The sequence below is a fragment of the Mobula birostris genome, chromosome 6 (assembly GCF_030028105.1).
Source record: "Mobula birostris isolate sMobBir1 chromosome 6, sMobBir1.hap1, whole genome shotgun sequence".
Taxonomy (NCBI): Eukaryota; Metazoa; Chordata; class Chondrichthyes; order Myliobatiformes; family Myliobatidae; genus Mobula; species Mobula birostris.
Window position 1 is genome coordinate 120,008,803 of NC_092375.1, and position 16,229 is coordinate 120,025,031.

Below are 16,229 nucleotides of genomic sequence, written 5' to 3' on the forward strand. Positions count from 1 at the left end.
CACTGCTACCATCAAGGAGGTGCTACAGGAACCTGAAGACACTCACTCAACATTTTAGGAACAGCTTCTTCCCCTCCGCCATCAGATTTCTCAATGGACAATGAAGCCATGTACACTACCTCACTATTTTTCCTTAATTTTTGCTCCCCTTTGGATTGCTTATTTAGCTCAATTTTATATATGTTTCTTATTGTAATTTATAGGGATTTTTACATATTGTAGCCACAAAGCAACAAATTTCACGACATAAGTGATATTAAACCTGATTTTGATTCTGATTCTTATACCTGCCCAAATGCCTTTTAAATGTTGTAATTGTATTATCTCTGGCTGTTTGTTCAAGATAATCACCACCCACCACAAGTGAAAATTTTACCCTTCAGATCTCCTTAAAATTTCTTCCTTCTCACTTGTTAATCAAAAGCGATGTATTATGGGGAGCATGAATTTAGTGTTTATTAGCTTATTATATGAATATCAGGACAATTATACTGAGCCTCTCTGGTTTGCTTTCCTACTTAATTCTATTTGAAAATATTGCAATATACTGGTTTCTTTATTTAAAATAGACAATTCTAATATTCAAAATGTTTTGGCAGTAGTTTCACCTCTCCATCAGAAAGTGGACTCAAACTAAATGGATTTTCAGAGCGCCTCAAATTAGAGGGAGGTCATTTTAGAATGGAGGTGAGGAGGAATTTCTTTAGCCAGAGCGGCAAATCTGTGGAATTCATTGGAGGCCAGGTCTTTATGTATATTTAAGGCAAAAGTTGATAGATTTTGATTAGTCAGGGCATGAAGGGATATAAAAGGAGAAGGCAGGAGATTGGGGCTGAGAGGAAAATTTAATCAACCATGATGGAATGGTGAAGCAGACTCAATGGGTCAAATAGCCTAATTCTGCTCATTTTTCTCATGGTCTAAACCACTGCAGTTTTGACACATTGTCAGGGACTACCATAGTTTGAGGCCTGGTGGTTCAGATAGATTTAACAGATGCTTCGATACAACACAACAAAAAGGATTTCTTGAAATGTAGTTGAATTTTTTTTAATATAATGTCACCAACAATGAACTAACAAGCTGTTTTTCTCTCCTGATCTTTCACCTTTGAGTTTCCCTTCCTCTCTAAATACTGTGATTATGGTTCTTACACTATTCCAACAATGTAAACTGGACATCTGACTTGGAACATCACAGCCCTCAGGAATCAACAATAAATTCAAATTTCAGGAAACCAAACTTTCCAGTTTGCCTTAGAACCACTGATAAAAATAACACCAATCTCTCCACATTTTGGTTTCTGATTGTTCATTTCCTTTCCTTTCACATTTGACAACCATGTTATAATGATTCAAGAAGCAAACTAACATATTCCTCTTGTTGCAAAGCAAACTATATGCCATTGCACTTAATACTGAATATGTAATCTAAACATGTTTAATAATTATCACAATTGACATCCTCTTTTACTTACATCCATAAATTGTCGATAATTCTTCAGCTGCTTTTCAAGTGCCTGGACCTGCTGCTGCAAGTCAGTAACCTCCAAGTGCCATTTGTCAGCCAGCTCGATATTGCGGCTGGTCTCCTCCTCCAACTCCACCTCCATCCTCTTTGTCCTCGATAGGAGATCAGCGCGATCCTTGTCTGCCTGACACTGGATATCTAGCTTTTCCTTGGTCAAACGCTCCGTCTCCTCCAGTAATCCTGAACACAGCAAAAATGGTGTTAGTGTAAGATACATGGGAACCAAATGGCAGCTGTCCAAATCATCTTCTAAACTTTAATGTGAAATTCTGAAAGTCACACAACAATAAAATTTGAATATTCATGCTGAATATTGCTTTATTAGTTTCATCCACAGCACAGCACTACAAACGTTTAAGGCAGAACCACAATTCTAGTATTTCCAGAAGGAAAATTTCTCAATTATTAAAGCCTTAAATATATTTTGAATTGCCAATGTACCTGGGGAAGAAAGCCAAGACCAAAACAAATTACCAACTGTAAAATGCCAAAGAGTAGCAAGTATTGTACATTTGGTCTATATTTTTCCCTTCAAATGACTACATACGCTGCGATTACACCACAACCCTGCATATTCCTTCTTATGAGCTGAGACCTCTTTAAAAACATTGCAAAAGGTAGATGCTTCTCCCAAAGCACAACAGTCTGGGTAGCTTTCAGTAGAAGCAACGCACAAAACTCTGGAGGAACTTCGCAGGTCAGACAGCATATTTGGAGAGAAATGGACAGTCGACATTTCCAGTCAATGAATCCAGATGAAGGTCTTGACCCCAAACACTGACTGCCCAATTCCCTCCAAAGTTGCTGCCTGATCTGTTCAGTTCCTCCAATGCTTTGCGTTTTGCTTCATATTCCAGCATCAGTAGTCTCTTGTGTCTCCTGTGTCTCCATTAAGTCCCTTTATCGTTCCAGTGTTTAGATGCAATTTGCTAGGTATGGCTCTATTTTGTTACCACTTGTTACCATAAATCAACCATGAGCATTGGAAGAAACAATAAAATTCATGCATTTTTGTTCCATAATGGAAATATTCATGGCTGGAAAGTTGCGCATCTTGATTTCGATGATGGACACACTGTCAGAAACTCCTACTGGAATGCAGGCAGAGGCTCAAAAACATCGCAAGGCACAAGGCATTATGAAAATGATAATGACAAGGAGGGTTATACCCCAAATACTTAATCAGGTCCAGACTAGGTCATGCGATGCAGTAGGAAGAATGTATGAGAACTCCCAATACTAGTAAATATAACTTAGTTTCCAACTTATAACTGGAAATATGAATTCATACTTTCAGTTATATATTTAGAACCAAGTCACATTTAAAAACACTGGGATTTATCTACAGGCACATTTCCAATAGAACATAAAGACTCCGCTCCGTTGTAAAACAAGCTAATGTTGCACTTTATAGACAAGGTCTGAAACAGAATAGTCCAATACTCCTCAGATTAAGTGAATGCTTGGATCTGCAAGAATATAGTAAAGAAAAAAGGAATGCAAGAGAAAATTCAACTTATATGTACTTTTCAACATGTAATTAATGCTTCTCTCCAGCACTTAAACAGAGAAATAAAAAGCTTAATGATCTTAGTGTTCCAATCTATAAAACAGTATACTGTACTCAAGAGTGCAAGGCTAGCTGTACCACTTCAAATTTATAAGTGGTGATTTTTGCAATGCACAAGTTTCATATAAATGTACACAAATGGCAAAATGAAATCAAAAATGGGCACAAAATATGAGGCACACCATGCTTGGAGTCTTGATTTGCACATGCACAGCATTTCACAGGCATAGTGAATTTAAAAAAAAGTTTGAAATTATTCTGACCAGATCAATTCGGCAACAGATCATAAATAATAAAATGCTTTAAAAAACATTCAAATACCACTTTATTTCAATGCAAACCAAACATTCCTTTCAAAAAGGGACAAACCTGAATCCCTTTTGATTATTGGTTGAGTTTGGTGGCCTGAGAAACAAAGAATTGAGAGAAGATAACCATCACAAACAAAATACAATGCACAGGCTCAGTACTATGTAGTAAACAAACCGGTAAATTTGGCACTAATATCTTGTGCTGCATATTCATTGGTGGAAAACAGCACACACATTGGAATCATTCAAGAAAACAGATTGTTAAAATCTGAAACAAAATCCAGATTTTAAATGATGAGTGGAAAGTTGATGCAGCGCAGTAACGGTGGTTAGCACAGCGCTTTACTGTACCAGCAACCGAGGTTTAATTCCCCACCACTGCCTGTCAGGAGTTTGTACGTTCTCCCCGTGACCGCACGGGTTTCTTCCCACAGTCTAAAGTCATACCAGTTAGTGAGGAGTTTGTACGTTCTCCCCGTGACCGCACGGGTTTCTTCCCACAGTCTAAAGTCATACCAGTTAGTGAGGAGTTTGTACGTTCTCCCCGTGACCGCACGGGTTTCTTCCCACAGTCTAAAGTCATACCAGTTAGTGAGGAGTTTGTACGTTCTCCCCGTGACCGCACGGGTTTCTTCCCACAGTCTAAAGTCATACCAGTTAGTGAGGAGTTTGTACGTTCTCCCCGTGACCGCATGGGTTTCCTCCCATAGTCCAAAGTCAAACCAGTTAGTAGGTTAATTGGTCATTGTAAATTGTCCCGTGATGAGGCTAGGGGTAAATTGGGGGTTGCAAGGCAGCACAGCTCAAAGGGCCAGAAGGGCCTACTCCGTGCTGTATCTCAATAAAAAAAATTAAAATATACAGTACTTTCTAATCAACACTTGCTTCAATGGAAATTTCCCTCAAGTACAAATCATTAGGCCATCATAATAAGCAAAAACTACAACAGTTTTTGTATTGGTTCATCAACCCAACTGATTTACCAAAGCTAACTTTCCACATAAATTGTGGCTGTATTTCTTGCCCAGAGGTGCAGGCAATGGTCCTAGGTAGTACCAGAAAGTTTAATTGAACTAGTTCCTCAACTTTCAGCTGACATCACCTTAACTCTTACATTATATAAAATACTAACCAGTGAGGATACAAGGCACAGGTTACATCAGGAACCAAGTACCTACATGGAACAAATATCACACACTGTCCACTGAGCTACATAAGGACATGTAGAGTCATCGGGAGATGTAGCACAGAAACAAGCCTTCAACCCCATGGAGTCCATGCCAATCATCAACTACCCATTTACACCAATTCTACATTAATCCCATTTTTAAATTCTCCCCACATTCTCATCAACAGCCCCAGATTCTACACTCACCTACACAAGGCAATTTGAAATGATCAATTAATCTACCAAACTGCACGCCCTTGTGACATGGGAAAGAAACCGTACTTGGAGACAAAGTTATGGCAATAGATTGGATAAACTGGGTCTGTTCTCCCTGGAGTGAAGGAGGCTGAGGAATGACAATAGAAGTATATAAAATTATTAGAGACACAGATAGGGTAGTTAATCAGTGTGTTTCCAATTGCAAGATCCAGTCTCAATACCTTTGGGACCATAAAACACACCCAAGAATGCTAACAAATGCAATGCAATGTTAGCATTCATTTCAAGACAAAGAGAATACAAAAGCAAGGATGTAATGCTGAGGCTTTATACAGCATTGATCAGGACACACTTGGAGTATTGGGAACAGTTTTGGCTCCCTTTCCTAAGAAAGGATGTGCTGGCATTGGAGAGCACCCAGAGATTCAGGCGAATGATCCTAGGAATGAAAGAGTTAACCTATGACGAGCGTTTGATGGCTCTGGGCCTGTAAGAATGAGAGAAAATCCTACTGAATATCGCCCTGGATAGAATGGGCATGGAGAGAACATTTCCCATAGTGGGGGAGTCCAGGACCAGAGAGCACAGCCTCAGCATACAAGGACATCTCTTTAGAACAGAAATGAGGAGGAATTTCTTTAGCCAGAGGGTGGGGAATACGTGGAGGCCAAATATTTGTGCATGTTAAAAGTGGATGTTATAGGCTCTTGATTAGTAAGGGCGTCAAAGGTTATAGCAGAAAGCAGGAGAGCGTGATCAAGAGGGATAATAAATCAGCCATGATGGAATGGTGGAGCAGACTCAATGGGCCGAATGGCCTAATTCTGCTCCTTTGCCTTATAGCCTTATGGTCAAGTGAGAGAAGTTTTGTCGTTTAATAGACTTCCTGAATTTTGAGGCAGTTTCAGTCTAAGAGGTACTTAATTTTTCCTGTGTAACCACGACCAGAACAGACTCTTCAACCAAAGCAAAGGAAAGTCGACAGTAAAGGATGCCATGGCTGGACATATCAGAATGGAAGTGGGAAGTGGAATTAAAACCACTATCATGATGAGGATACACTTAGTGTCCTTACATCACCTTATATTCCATTTGAGAAGCCTCCAACCTGATTGCATGAACATCGATTTCTCAAACTTCCAGTAATGCCCCCCAACAACACCCCCCACTCCATTTTCAGATGCTTGGATTTCCAGCATCTGCAGATTTTCTCTTGTTTGTGATGAGGCAGATTTTTTTCTATTTTAGAAAAACAAAATCTTTGGTGTGTAACCTGTCGCTTGTGGCATGGGAATATTGGCTTGCATGGTGTTCCTAATGCCAAGCATATAAGAACTGGTAATGTGGCCTTTTGCTCTTATGCACCAAAAACACGGAATACTCTACCGATTGAAATACGCCAAGCTGGTACTTTGGAATATTTCGAAACACTTCTAAGTACTTACTTTTTAATTTGGCCTACTTATAGAATTAATGTCTGCTGATGTTGACGATATATGTATATGGTTTGGTACATTTGAATACATTTTACTCAAAATGTTTGTCTTTACTTATGATTTTTAATTTTATCTCATCTTTTTACGACTGTATTGATTTATTTTTACAATCTCTGTAAAGCATTTTGAAGCTACACCATAATGTATGAAAGGTGCTAAGTTATTATTATTATTCCTACTTTTTCTCAGCTCAAACTGGTAAAACCTGAGGTAATGGCATAGCCAAACACACACAATTGCTAGGAACTGTCAGACTATTGAATAACATTTAGTATTGTGGCTTTCTGAGGATTTACATAGATATTGCTGTGTAGGCCTAAATGTTTAATGCTATTGTGTAGTGACTTTGGGATGACACCAGCTGTAGATATTACCATTGGGGCAATGTATACCCTATTCACATTCCATAGTTTTTCAATTTCCTTTTTAAATTCAGCACATTTCTGGTGTTTTTCACTTACCGATTTCAGTACGTTATGTGTTTAGAATGGCTAAATCTATTAAGCTGCCCTTGCTTGTTTATCCTTTAATATTATATCCCTAGTGTTTGTATGGATTGTGCTAACTGTAATAATAGATCAGTCATAATATAACTGTAGGACTCTGACTCTAAAACTGGTTCAGGCTTGCATTTATACCAAGGTATGGTGTCTTCTATGAGTCTGTATTTAAAACAAGATTTTGGTGAATGGCATTTGCCACTTGATTGTGCCTGTATAAGTAAACAGACTGAGTTAAACTGCTGCAGGATCCTATAATGTATTGGATTGTTTCTAGCTTCTTTTGGTGTTTTCTTCATTTAGCCTTGAATTTGTTGGTCTTTTATTATGTATTTTTGATTTTTTTTTCCCTCTGTTAACTTCCTGGTCCCGTATTGTCACAAGGAATCCTTCTATTTCTGAGAAGGGGTCTCCAACTCTGAGCCAGGAATTTGATGCTTCCATGTCAACATCTTGTCTGTTCAGATCATAGGGATGTCTTCCATGGAGGGTCATGATCTGTGTCCGTTGGTTAATGTTTTCTTCTATAGTGATAATTTCTTCATTTTTCTGGGTTGTGCTTAAATTTAAGTTTAGTGATGCTCGCATGGAGAGTTGAATCCTGTTTTCATTGATGAAGGTATATCCTTAGAAGTTTTATTTGACTTGTGCAAATTATGTCTTTTCTTCCTCTTCCTTTTCATGTCCTATGAAGTGTATTTAAGTGGACTTAAGTTTTTTTTAAAAATTTGTCATTTCAGTTCTTGTATTTCTTTGTAAACTTTCCAGATCAGTTTCGGACCAAGATATTATGCCGAAATAATATGTTAGTATGGGTATAGTGACAGTGTTTATTGCCTCTTATATTTTTACTATTGAGCCCTGTTTGGCAGATTTTCTTGAGCTTTGAATTAAAGTCTGTTGAAAGTTTTCCTTTTATTGCACTATGATCTTTTTTTTTTTGCTTGTCCATATCCATCTATTGGTTGTATTATATTCTAGTGCTCTGTTTTGTGTTCTATTAGCTCTATTGCACCTTTATGTTTAATATTCTGCACTTACCTAGTCCTAGGTTCATGTTTATACCTTTCAAAAATAGCTTTACTATTTGAGTACATAATTTGTTTCAGATTTGATACCCTATTTTTGTCTGATTCTGTAAATTAGAGAACAGGTTTAAATTAGAAAGCCATGGTGGGCTTAGAGAGTCATCCTGATACATGCCTCTGTTTATTTCGAAAATTGTAGTTGTTCTTTTCTGGTTGTTAATAGATAGGGTGATTATAGTATGCCAATGCTTTATCAGATATTGTAAGAATTTCGCAAGTATTAGGCGAGGTTCATATAGATTAAAAATTCAATTAACCGCAAGTATGGAACAGAACCAAATGCATTTTGATAGTCAATATAACATGAAAGATTTCTCTTTTTCCACCAGGCTTGATTTAGAACTACAGAATCTATTATCAGTTGTTCTTTACATCCCTTCATACCCTTATAGCATCCTTCCTGCTCTTCTGTAAGTACTGTATATTGTGGTTATCTAAGTGAGTGGTGATTAGTTGCGAGATACATGATGTTACAATTTTATATATAGTTTGTAAACAAGTAATAGAATGATATTTTGATGGGTCATTTGTGATTTGTGATTTCTTCTTTATAAAAGATATGCTTTACCTTCAGGCACTTCTTCAGGATTTTTAAGAAAATTATTGATATGTATTAATAGGTATGGATGAAGGCAAGTGATTTTTTTTATACTGATGATTATGAATATTATCACTGCCGGTACTTTTCCCAGTTTTGGTTATGTTTTAATAACTACTTTTAGCATATCCATTGTAAGTTCAGGTATTTGCATTTCTTCAACTGCGTGTGTGCATTCCTTTCCCTCCCTAATCCAGCTCGCTTCTTGATTGTGCGTCTCCCTGCCTGACCAGAGATTAATCCAAAAGTTCATCATCTTTGTGGTTGTTGGTAATTCTGTGCTAGAGTTGGTGACATTTTGGTGCGTTAAATTTAGTTTCAATTTCCTGTGTAAATCTTTTTCATTGTTCCCAAATTAATAATTCTGTTTTCTTTGTCTGGCATATTTCATGTATCTATTTAGTCTGGCTTTGTTGGCACCAAGCTTTATTTTAGTGTATCTATAAATTCTACAATGCTTTTGTTAGATTGATGTATCTTGCATGAACCTTTGTACTTCCTTAGCTTTTCTCTTAACTTTTTATAATCCATTAGGTGGACTATTTCTGCGCTTAAGGTTTCAATTTTGTTTTGTATTCTCTTCTGCCATTTCGGAGTTTTCATTTCATTACTCAGTTTTGGGTTTCTATGAATGAGTGCCTCTGTTTTGGAGCCATTGCACTGCACTGCTGTTAATGCGATGTAGTATGTTATTATGTGTAGTTCTTCAAATGTTTTCCCAAATATAGTGATAATATGATATTGTATTAACAACTTTTGCAAATTTCAATGACGCATTTTGTTTTGGTATGTAGGCCTTTTTGTTGAGTCAGTGCCCGTGTACTCTGTTAGTGTGATGTAGAATATTATTATTATTAAAGAAAGTAGTTATCAGAATTTACGAAGTCCATTTCTCTGACGTTATTTATCTCACAGAATTCTGCCAAGGTTGCTTCTCTTCAGCATATCAAGAATAAGGATTATGAACATATGATTTGCAACCCAGAGCTGATCAAATTGAAGGCAATAATGGATTGATATTGATGGATATATAGTTTATTCCACTGTGATATTTACTTTAACAGGTCCAGATAGAGCGGACATGGAGAGGATCTTTCCTAAAGTGGGAGAAATTGAGCACTAGAGGGCACAGCCTCAGAATACAAGGACATCTCTAAAGAGGAGAAATGAATAGGTGTCTTTTTTTTTTAAAAAAAGAGGGAGGAATTCATTGCAATACATAACATAGAAAGGAAAAAAACAACAAAATAAAATAATAATATTAAATAAGTAAATCAATTACAGTATATGTAGATTGAATAGATTAAAAATCATGCAAAATGGAAATACAGTTTAAAAGAGAGGTACTCTCCAAGGGTTCAATACCCATTTAGGAATCGGATGGAAGAAGGGAAGAAGTTGTTCCCGAATTGCTGAGTGTGTGCCTTCAGGCTTCTGTACCTCCTACCTGATGGTAAACGGCAGGCCCTGGGTGCTGGAGGTCCTTAACAATGGACGCTTAGCCAGAGTGTAGTGAGTCTGTGGAATGCTCTGCCACAGACTGCAGCGGAGGTCAATCCGCAGGTATATTTAGGGCAGAAGTTGACCATTTCCTAATCAGTCAGGGCATCAAAGGATATGGCGAGAAGGCAGGTGTATGGGGCTGAGTGGGATCTGAGATCAGCCATGAGGGAATGATGGAGCAGAATTAATGGGCTGAATTCTGCTCCTATATCTTATGGCTATGGAAGCCAAGTAAATGGAGATATTTAAGACAGTGGCTGACAGGTTCTTGATTAGTAAGGGCGCCAAAGGATTTATTTGATTTTAGAGAGACAACACAGAACAGGCCCCTCTGGCCCTTCAAAGCGCGCTGCCCAGCAATTTACCGATTTAACCCTCACCTAATCAGGGGACAATTTATAATGATGGATTAACGTACTAACTGGTACGTCTTTGGACTGTGGGAGGAACCTGGAAGATCCAGAAGAAATCCACATGCACACGGGAAGGAATGTACAAACATGCTTCCAGGGGATGCTGCAATTGAACTCTGAACTCTGACACCCTAACCCGTAACAGCATTGAGCTAAACCCTATGCTACTATGGCACTTATGGGGTGGAGGGGGTGGGGGAAGAGAGAAAGAAGGCAGGAAAATGGTGTTAAGAGGGATAATAAATCTGCCATGATGGAATGGTGGAGCAGACTCAAATCGACAGAATAGCTTTATTCTGCTCCTATGTCTTATGGTTCTTCATGTTCTGGAAAAGCGTAAGATAAAACATCACTTTTTCTTTTAAAGGTCATTTTGTCTTATCAATCAGGAACAAAAACTGGGTAAGTGTGTAGCACATCATAAACTGAGTAACCAACAGCCAAATGATGGTTCTTACCACGCTCTACTTCACTGCCAGCCATGACTTGTTTCTGGCGCAGTAGCAGATCACGTTCCTCACATAGCTGAAGGTTCTCTTGGTTGAGTTCATGAAGTTGTTTGCCTAGGAGTTCTACCTGTACAGCCAAGTGCTGTTCTGATTCTTCCTTCTTCTGCAAAGCTTCTTCTAGCAGTGCTTTCTCGGCAACATATCCGTCGATCAGACCTAGATAAATATCAGAAAGGATCTAAGCAAGCTTAGGGTAAATATTTGAAACCAGGATTGAGCAAATAAAATCATTAGAAATTAAGGTGGGTGAAGTGCTTTTAAAATGGAGCAAGTTTTTCCATTACTTTTTTTTTTAATCAAAAAGGCAAAAACATACAATTAAGAAAAGAAGTTGATAAAGAAGATGTGAAGGATTCAAACAACAATAAATAAATGTTATATGAGAAATGGATTCAACTTTTAAAAATTGAAAATACTTGTCACTTTCTTGGTATAATTATCTGAATAGTAAGTAGAAAGCTCCAGTTTGAAGATAATACTGCTACTTCTGCTGCAAAGTGTTAACAAAGGACAGAGCCATTACCCTAATCCAAGTGATTTCTGTACCAACATTTTTCTGGCTGGCACTAAAATAAAACTGTATGCCTGATGAATTTACTTGCCATCTTTAATACAATTTAAATATAATTTATTCCAATTTTTTGAATGGGCCACCAACTGGATACAACAGATTAAAGATTTCAACAGCTTTTTCATCTTGGTCTATCTAACTATTGCCAATATTTGCCTCTGTTGTCTGTGACATAAGCAGTAAAGTCAGGAGATAGCATTTTTTTTTGGCATAAATTAAATGGATTCTGAATCCCACTACAGAAAAGCTGGGTGAATGTTTGAGAAATATAAATGCCAATTTGTTGATGGTTTGAGTTTTGCAGATTTCAAAAGAATACACAAGCTGCTGGAGACCCTGCATTTCTATTTTCATCCTCTCTTCACAAGTCTTCTTCCATGCTACTGTCAACATGTACAATTTCTAGGGAATGTGTTTTATTAGCCAATTAGCATGGGATCTAAAATGCATTCTAGACGGAAATAACCTGCGAAGTACATATGTATGTCACCATATACTATCCTGACATTCGTTTCTTTGCAGGCATTCACAGTAAACAAAAATACAATAGAATCAATGAAAAACTGCACGTCATATATTGAGGAAGCAGTAATAAATAAGGAAATAAAATGTGTAACAACAATAATAATCTGGAGAATTCAAACTGCACAATAAGAAAGTTGCCAACTTAGAACTCTGAATTCAATCAAATACTCAACATTAATCTGGGACAAACAAATTTAGTCCTATTAATTTTGCAATAGTGAAGAAAAAACATGCATTCAAAATACACATTCAAATACAAAATTTTAAAAGTTCCATTCTCCATACTTGTGGCAACAATCTTACACAATGTTTCTGATATTCACAATCTTACCTTCAGCTTTGTGGAGCTCCAATGCCAGTTCACTCTTCGCCTCAGATTCACAATTGAGATGTTCTATCAATTTTTGGTGCTGTTTGCCAATTAGCTCCACAGTGTCTATGCTTTGAGGCATGAAACCTTCCTCCACATGTTCTTGGATCCTGTAATTTTGCATCAACTGTACCAGAACAGATGTATCAAATTAACAAAAGGCAAATGCTGAACATTAACTTATTAAAACTATTAAAAGGCAATGTCTGGCACAGGTTTCCACAGCATCACACTAAGTCTAAATCCAAAAGGAAGTTGAAATAATTTTCTTCCTAACAACTCTTAAGTTGTTAGTACAGTTTAATTCAGTGTCTTGTAGAGCCTAGTTTACAGACCTATCCAAAATTTGGCATCGTAATAAAGTAATATGGGAATCTGAATCTAGGGAAATAGAACATAGAACTGTCCCCTAATGGCCCAATGTGGGCCGAACCAAATAAATTAGTTATCAAATATCCAGCTAAACTAATCCATTTTAGGCACCCACCACTCTGTAAAATAAAAACTTGTCCCTCACATCTCCTTTAAAATTACCATCTCTCACCTTAAATGCATGCTCACTGGTATTAGACATTTCAAACCTGGGGGAAAAGATACTGTCTACTCTATCTATGCATCTCAGTCTTATAAACCTCTATCAGATCAGCCCTCAGCCTCTGCCACTCCAGAGAAAATAACTCAAGTTTGTTCAACCTCCCTTCCCAGCACGTGTCCTCTAATTCTGGCAGCATCTTAGTAAACCTCTTTTGTACCTTCTCCAAAGCTATGACATCCTTCCTAACTGGCTACCTAGGAAGTGGCAATGATAGTCTGGATATAAATTTCTCAGAAACTGAATGCTGGCAAATTATGGGATTAGTGTATGCTACATGAGAATATTTCCTATTCAAGATATCCAGCTGCATTTGTAATTTAGCTGAATGAAATGGTCAAGAGTTGTATCGTATAAAACTGATGATCATGAGGTGATGCCAATCTATGCTGAGTTAGCAGGTATCATGCAACAGAATGCTAGAGAATGAAATTATTGTCGATGTCACTGGTCTAGGAATGCGAGAAAAAAAGTCAAGTATTTTCTGTGGAAAAAATAACCAAATTTTAGACCCTTGCCTCAGACTGGAGGCAATGAGAAATAATGCTAGAAAGAGAAACAGTTAATGCCTCAAAGACATTCAAAGTTAATGCATTTATCAGAACTGGGAAAAAAGTGCAAACAATAGCACTGGACAGGGAGGAAAGATGGGTTAGAACAAAAGGAAACATGATTCAGCGAGAAGGAAGACACGTCAGGAACTAACCAGTTAGAACCTTTTACAGCCATTTACAAAGTCTCACCTTTGGAGCAAATGCACAACTTCCCCACATCATAGCTGACAGAACCCTTGACCACATCTCATTTATATCCTGCAACTCCTTTCTCAATCCTACTCCTCCTGAACAGAACTCCCTGGCCCCTCTCCTTTCAACATACAACCTCCACATTCAAAGGATCACACTTCACGATTTCTGCCACTTCTAATCATTTCAAAGAATTGTCTCCTTTGTAACTCATTGTCTGCTCTTCTGCCCTTAAAGACCATGATGGCACTTCCCTAGACTATGATAAGAGATGCCACACTTGTCCTTTAACCTCTTCCCTTTTAGCCAACCACAGAACCAAACAGTCCTTCCAGATGAAGCAAAATTTAACTTGCAATCTACCGTACTACATGCAGCCTTCACAAGGTTGGATTGATTTTTGCATAGGCAGGGAAGGAAAGGTTTTTGGGGAAAAGGCAGGTGGGTGGAGATGAGTCCATGACCAGATAAGCCATGATTTTATTGAATGGCGGAACAGGCTCAATGGGCCAGGTAGCTCCTATTTCTTATGTCTTCTTATGTCCTCTGCACTGGAGAAACCAAACACGGTTTTGCGGAAGTACCTACATACCTCCTGCTGTCTGTCACCACAATTCACTATCCTACTTCCACTCTGACTTTTGCCTGGAACCCCCTGCACTGCTATGAGACCCATTGCAAGCTACAAGGACAGCCACTTGCACTCAGTGGCCACTTCATTAGGTACAGGAGATGCCTAATGAAGTCGCCACTGAATGTAAGTTTGTGGTCTTCTGCGGCTGTAGCCCATACACTCCAAGGTTCAACATGTTGTGTGTCAGAGATGCTCTTCTGCACGCCACTGTTGAGTTACTGTCAGCATGATCCAGTCTGGCCATTCTCTCCTCCCATTAACAAGGCATTTTCACCCACAGATATGCTGCCCACTGGATGCTCTTTTGTTTCTCGTGTCATTCTCTGTAAACTCTACAGTTGTGTCTGAAAATCCCAGCAGTTCAGCAGTTTCTGAGATACTCAAAACACCCAGTCCAGTACCAACAATCATTCCACAGTCAAAGTCAGATCATTTTCCTTCCCCATTCTGATGTTTGATCTGAACAACAAATGAACCTTTTGACCATGTCTGCATGTTTTCATGCATTGAGTTGCTGCCACAAGATTGGCTGATTAGATATTTGTATTAAAGAGCAGGTTTACAGGTGAACCTTATAAAGTGGCCACTAAATGCATATAAACTGCTTATTAGAACATGCCTCAAGGAATTCTCCATACAAGAGAGCAGGGATGATTCAGTCACTGAATATATTCAAGATGAAATGGGTTCGATTACTCTGATACTAAAGGAATAAGGAAAAAGGAGTTATTGAATAAAAGGGGCCCTGAGGTAGCAGATCAGCTGAACAATACTCACTTGTCTTGTGGACATGGTGACCAATTCCAGCAATTTTCCCACAGCAGCATGCAAACGCCCACACGTGCTGAGTATCAGCTCCTCGTTTTCATGCCCAACATCAGGCCCAGCAAACATACTTTCTGACAGCCACTGAGAAAGCTCCAATTGTTCATCTGTCAATGCTGACCATAAGCTGGTGTCCTCAGTGATAGCAGTACTTTCGTGACTGGTGTTCAGATTACCTAAAAAGTACAAAATGAGTGAAAGGAAAAGTGCAGCTGGCTGTTCACAATCTATACTATATATCCTCTGAAATTATAGACAATAAGACTACAAGGTATAGGAGCAGAATTTGGCCATCTGGCCCATCGAGTCTATTCTGCCATTTCATCATGGCTGATACAATTTTCATCTCTGCACCAATGCCCTGATCAATCAAGAATATATCAACCTTTGTCTTAAATATACCCTATGATCTGGCCTCCACAGCCACCCGTGGCAACAAATTTCACCATTCTCTCGCTAAAGAAATGCCTCCTCATCTCTGTTCTAAAAGGATATCCCTCTATTCTGAGGCTGTCTCTCCTGGTGTTAGACTCTCCCACCATAGGAAACATCCTCTCCACATCCACTCCATCAAGGCCTTTCACCATTCGATAGGTTTCCATTAGGTCATTCTGAAGTCTAGTGAGTAGAGGCCCAGCGCCATTAACACTTTTCATACGACAAGCCACTGAATCCTGAAATAATTTTTGTGAACCTTCTCCAGTTTCAGCACAGCCTTTCTAAGGGGCCCAAAACTGCTCACAATGCTCAAAGTGAGGCCTCTCCAGTGCGTTATAAAGTCTCAACATTACATCTTTGCTTTTATATTCTAGTCTTGAAATGAATGCTAACATTGCAAGTCCTTCTTGTAGCCTCGCTACTTCTCAAAACTACCTGCACATCCACCTATCTTGGTATTTTCTGCAAACTTTGCAACAAAGCCATCAATCCCATCATTGACAAATAATGTAAAAAGAATCAGTCCCTACACAAACTCCTGTGGAACACCACTAGTCGCCAGCAGCTAGCCAGAAAAGGCTCTCTTTATTTCCACTTTTTGCCTCCTGCCGATCAGCCACTGC

At 38.4% G+C, this 16,229-nt stretch overlaps 1 protein-coding gene across 3 annotated transcripts in view; it reads right to left on the bottom strand.

The window, feature by feature from the left end:
- pcnt (pericentrin) overlaps positions 1 to 16,229 on the bottom strand; it is a 232,774-nt gene that overhangs the window by 107,086 nt on the left and 109,459 nt on the right. For all 3 annotated transcript variants that reach the window (XM_072261173.1, XM_072261172.1, XM_072261171.1), the window contains exons 26-29: positions 15,121 to 15,344; positions 12,333 to 12,498; positions 10,855 to 11,061; positions 1,478 to 1,710 (exon numbers count right to left, since the gene is read on the bottom strand). In XM_072261173.1, coding sequence (XP_072117274.1) covers positions 1,478 to 1,710; positions 10,855 to 11,061; positions 12,333 to 12,498; positions 15,121 to 15,344 — 830 coding nt within the window. The remainder of the gene's footprint in view (positions 1 to 1,477; positions 1,711 to 10,854; positions 11,062 to 12,332; positions 12,499 to 15,120; positions 15,345 to 16,229) is intronic.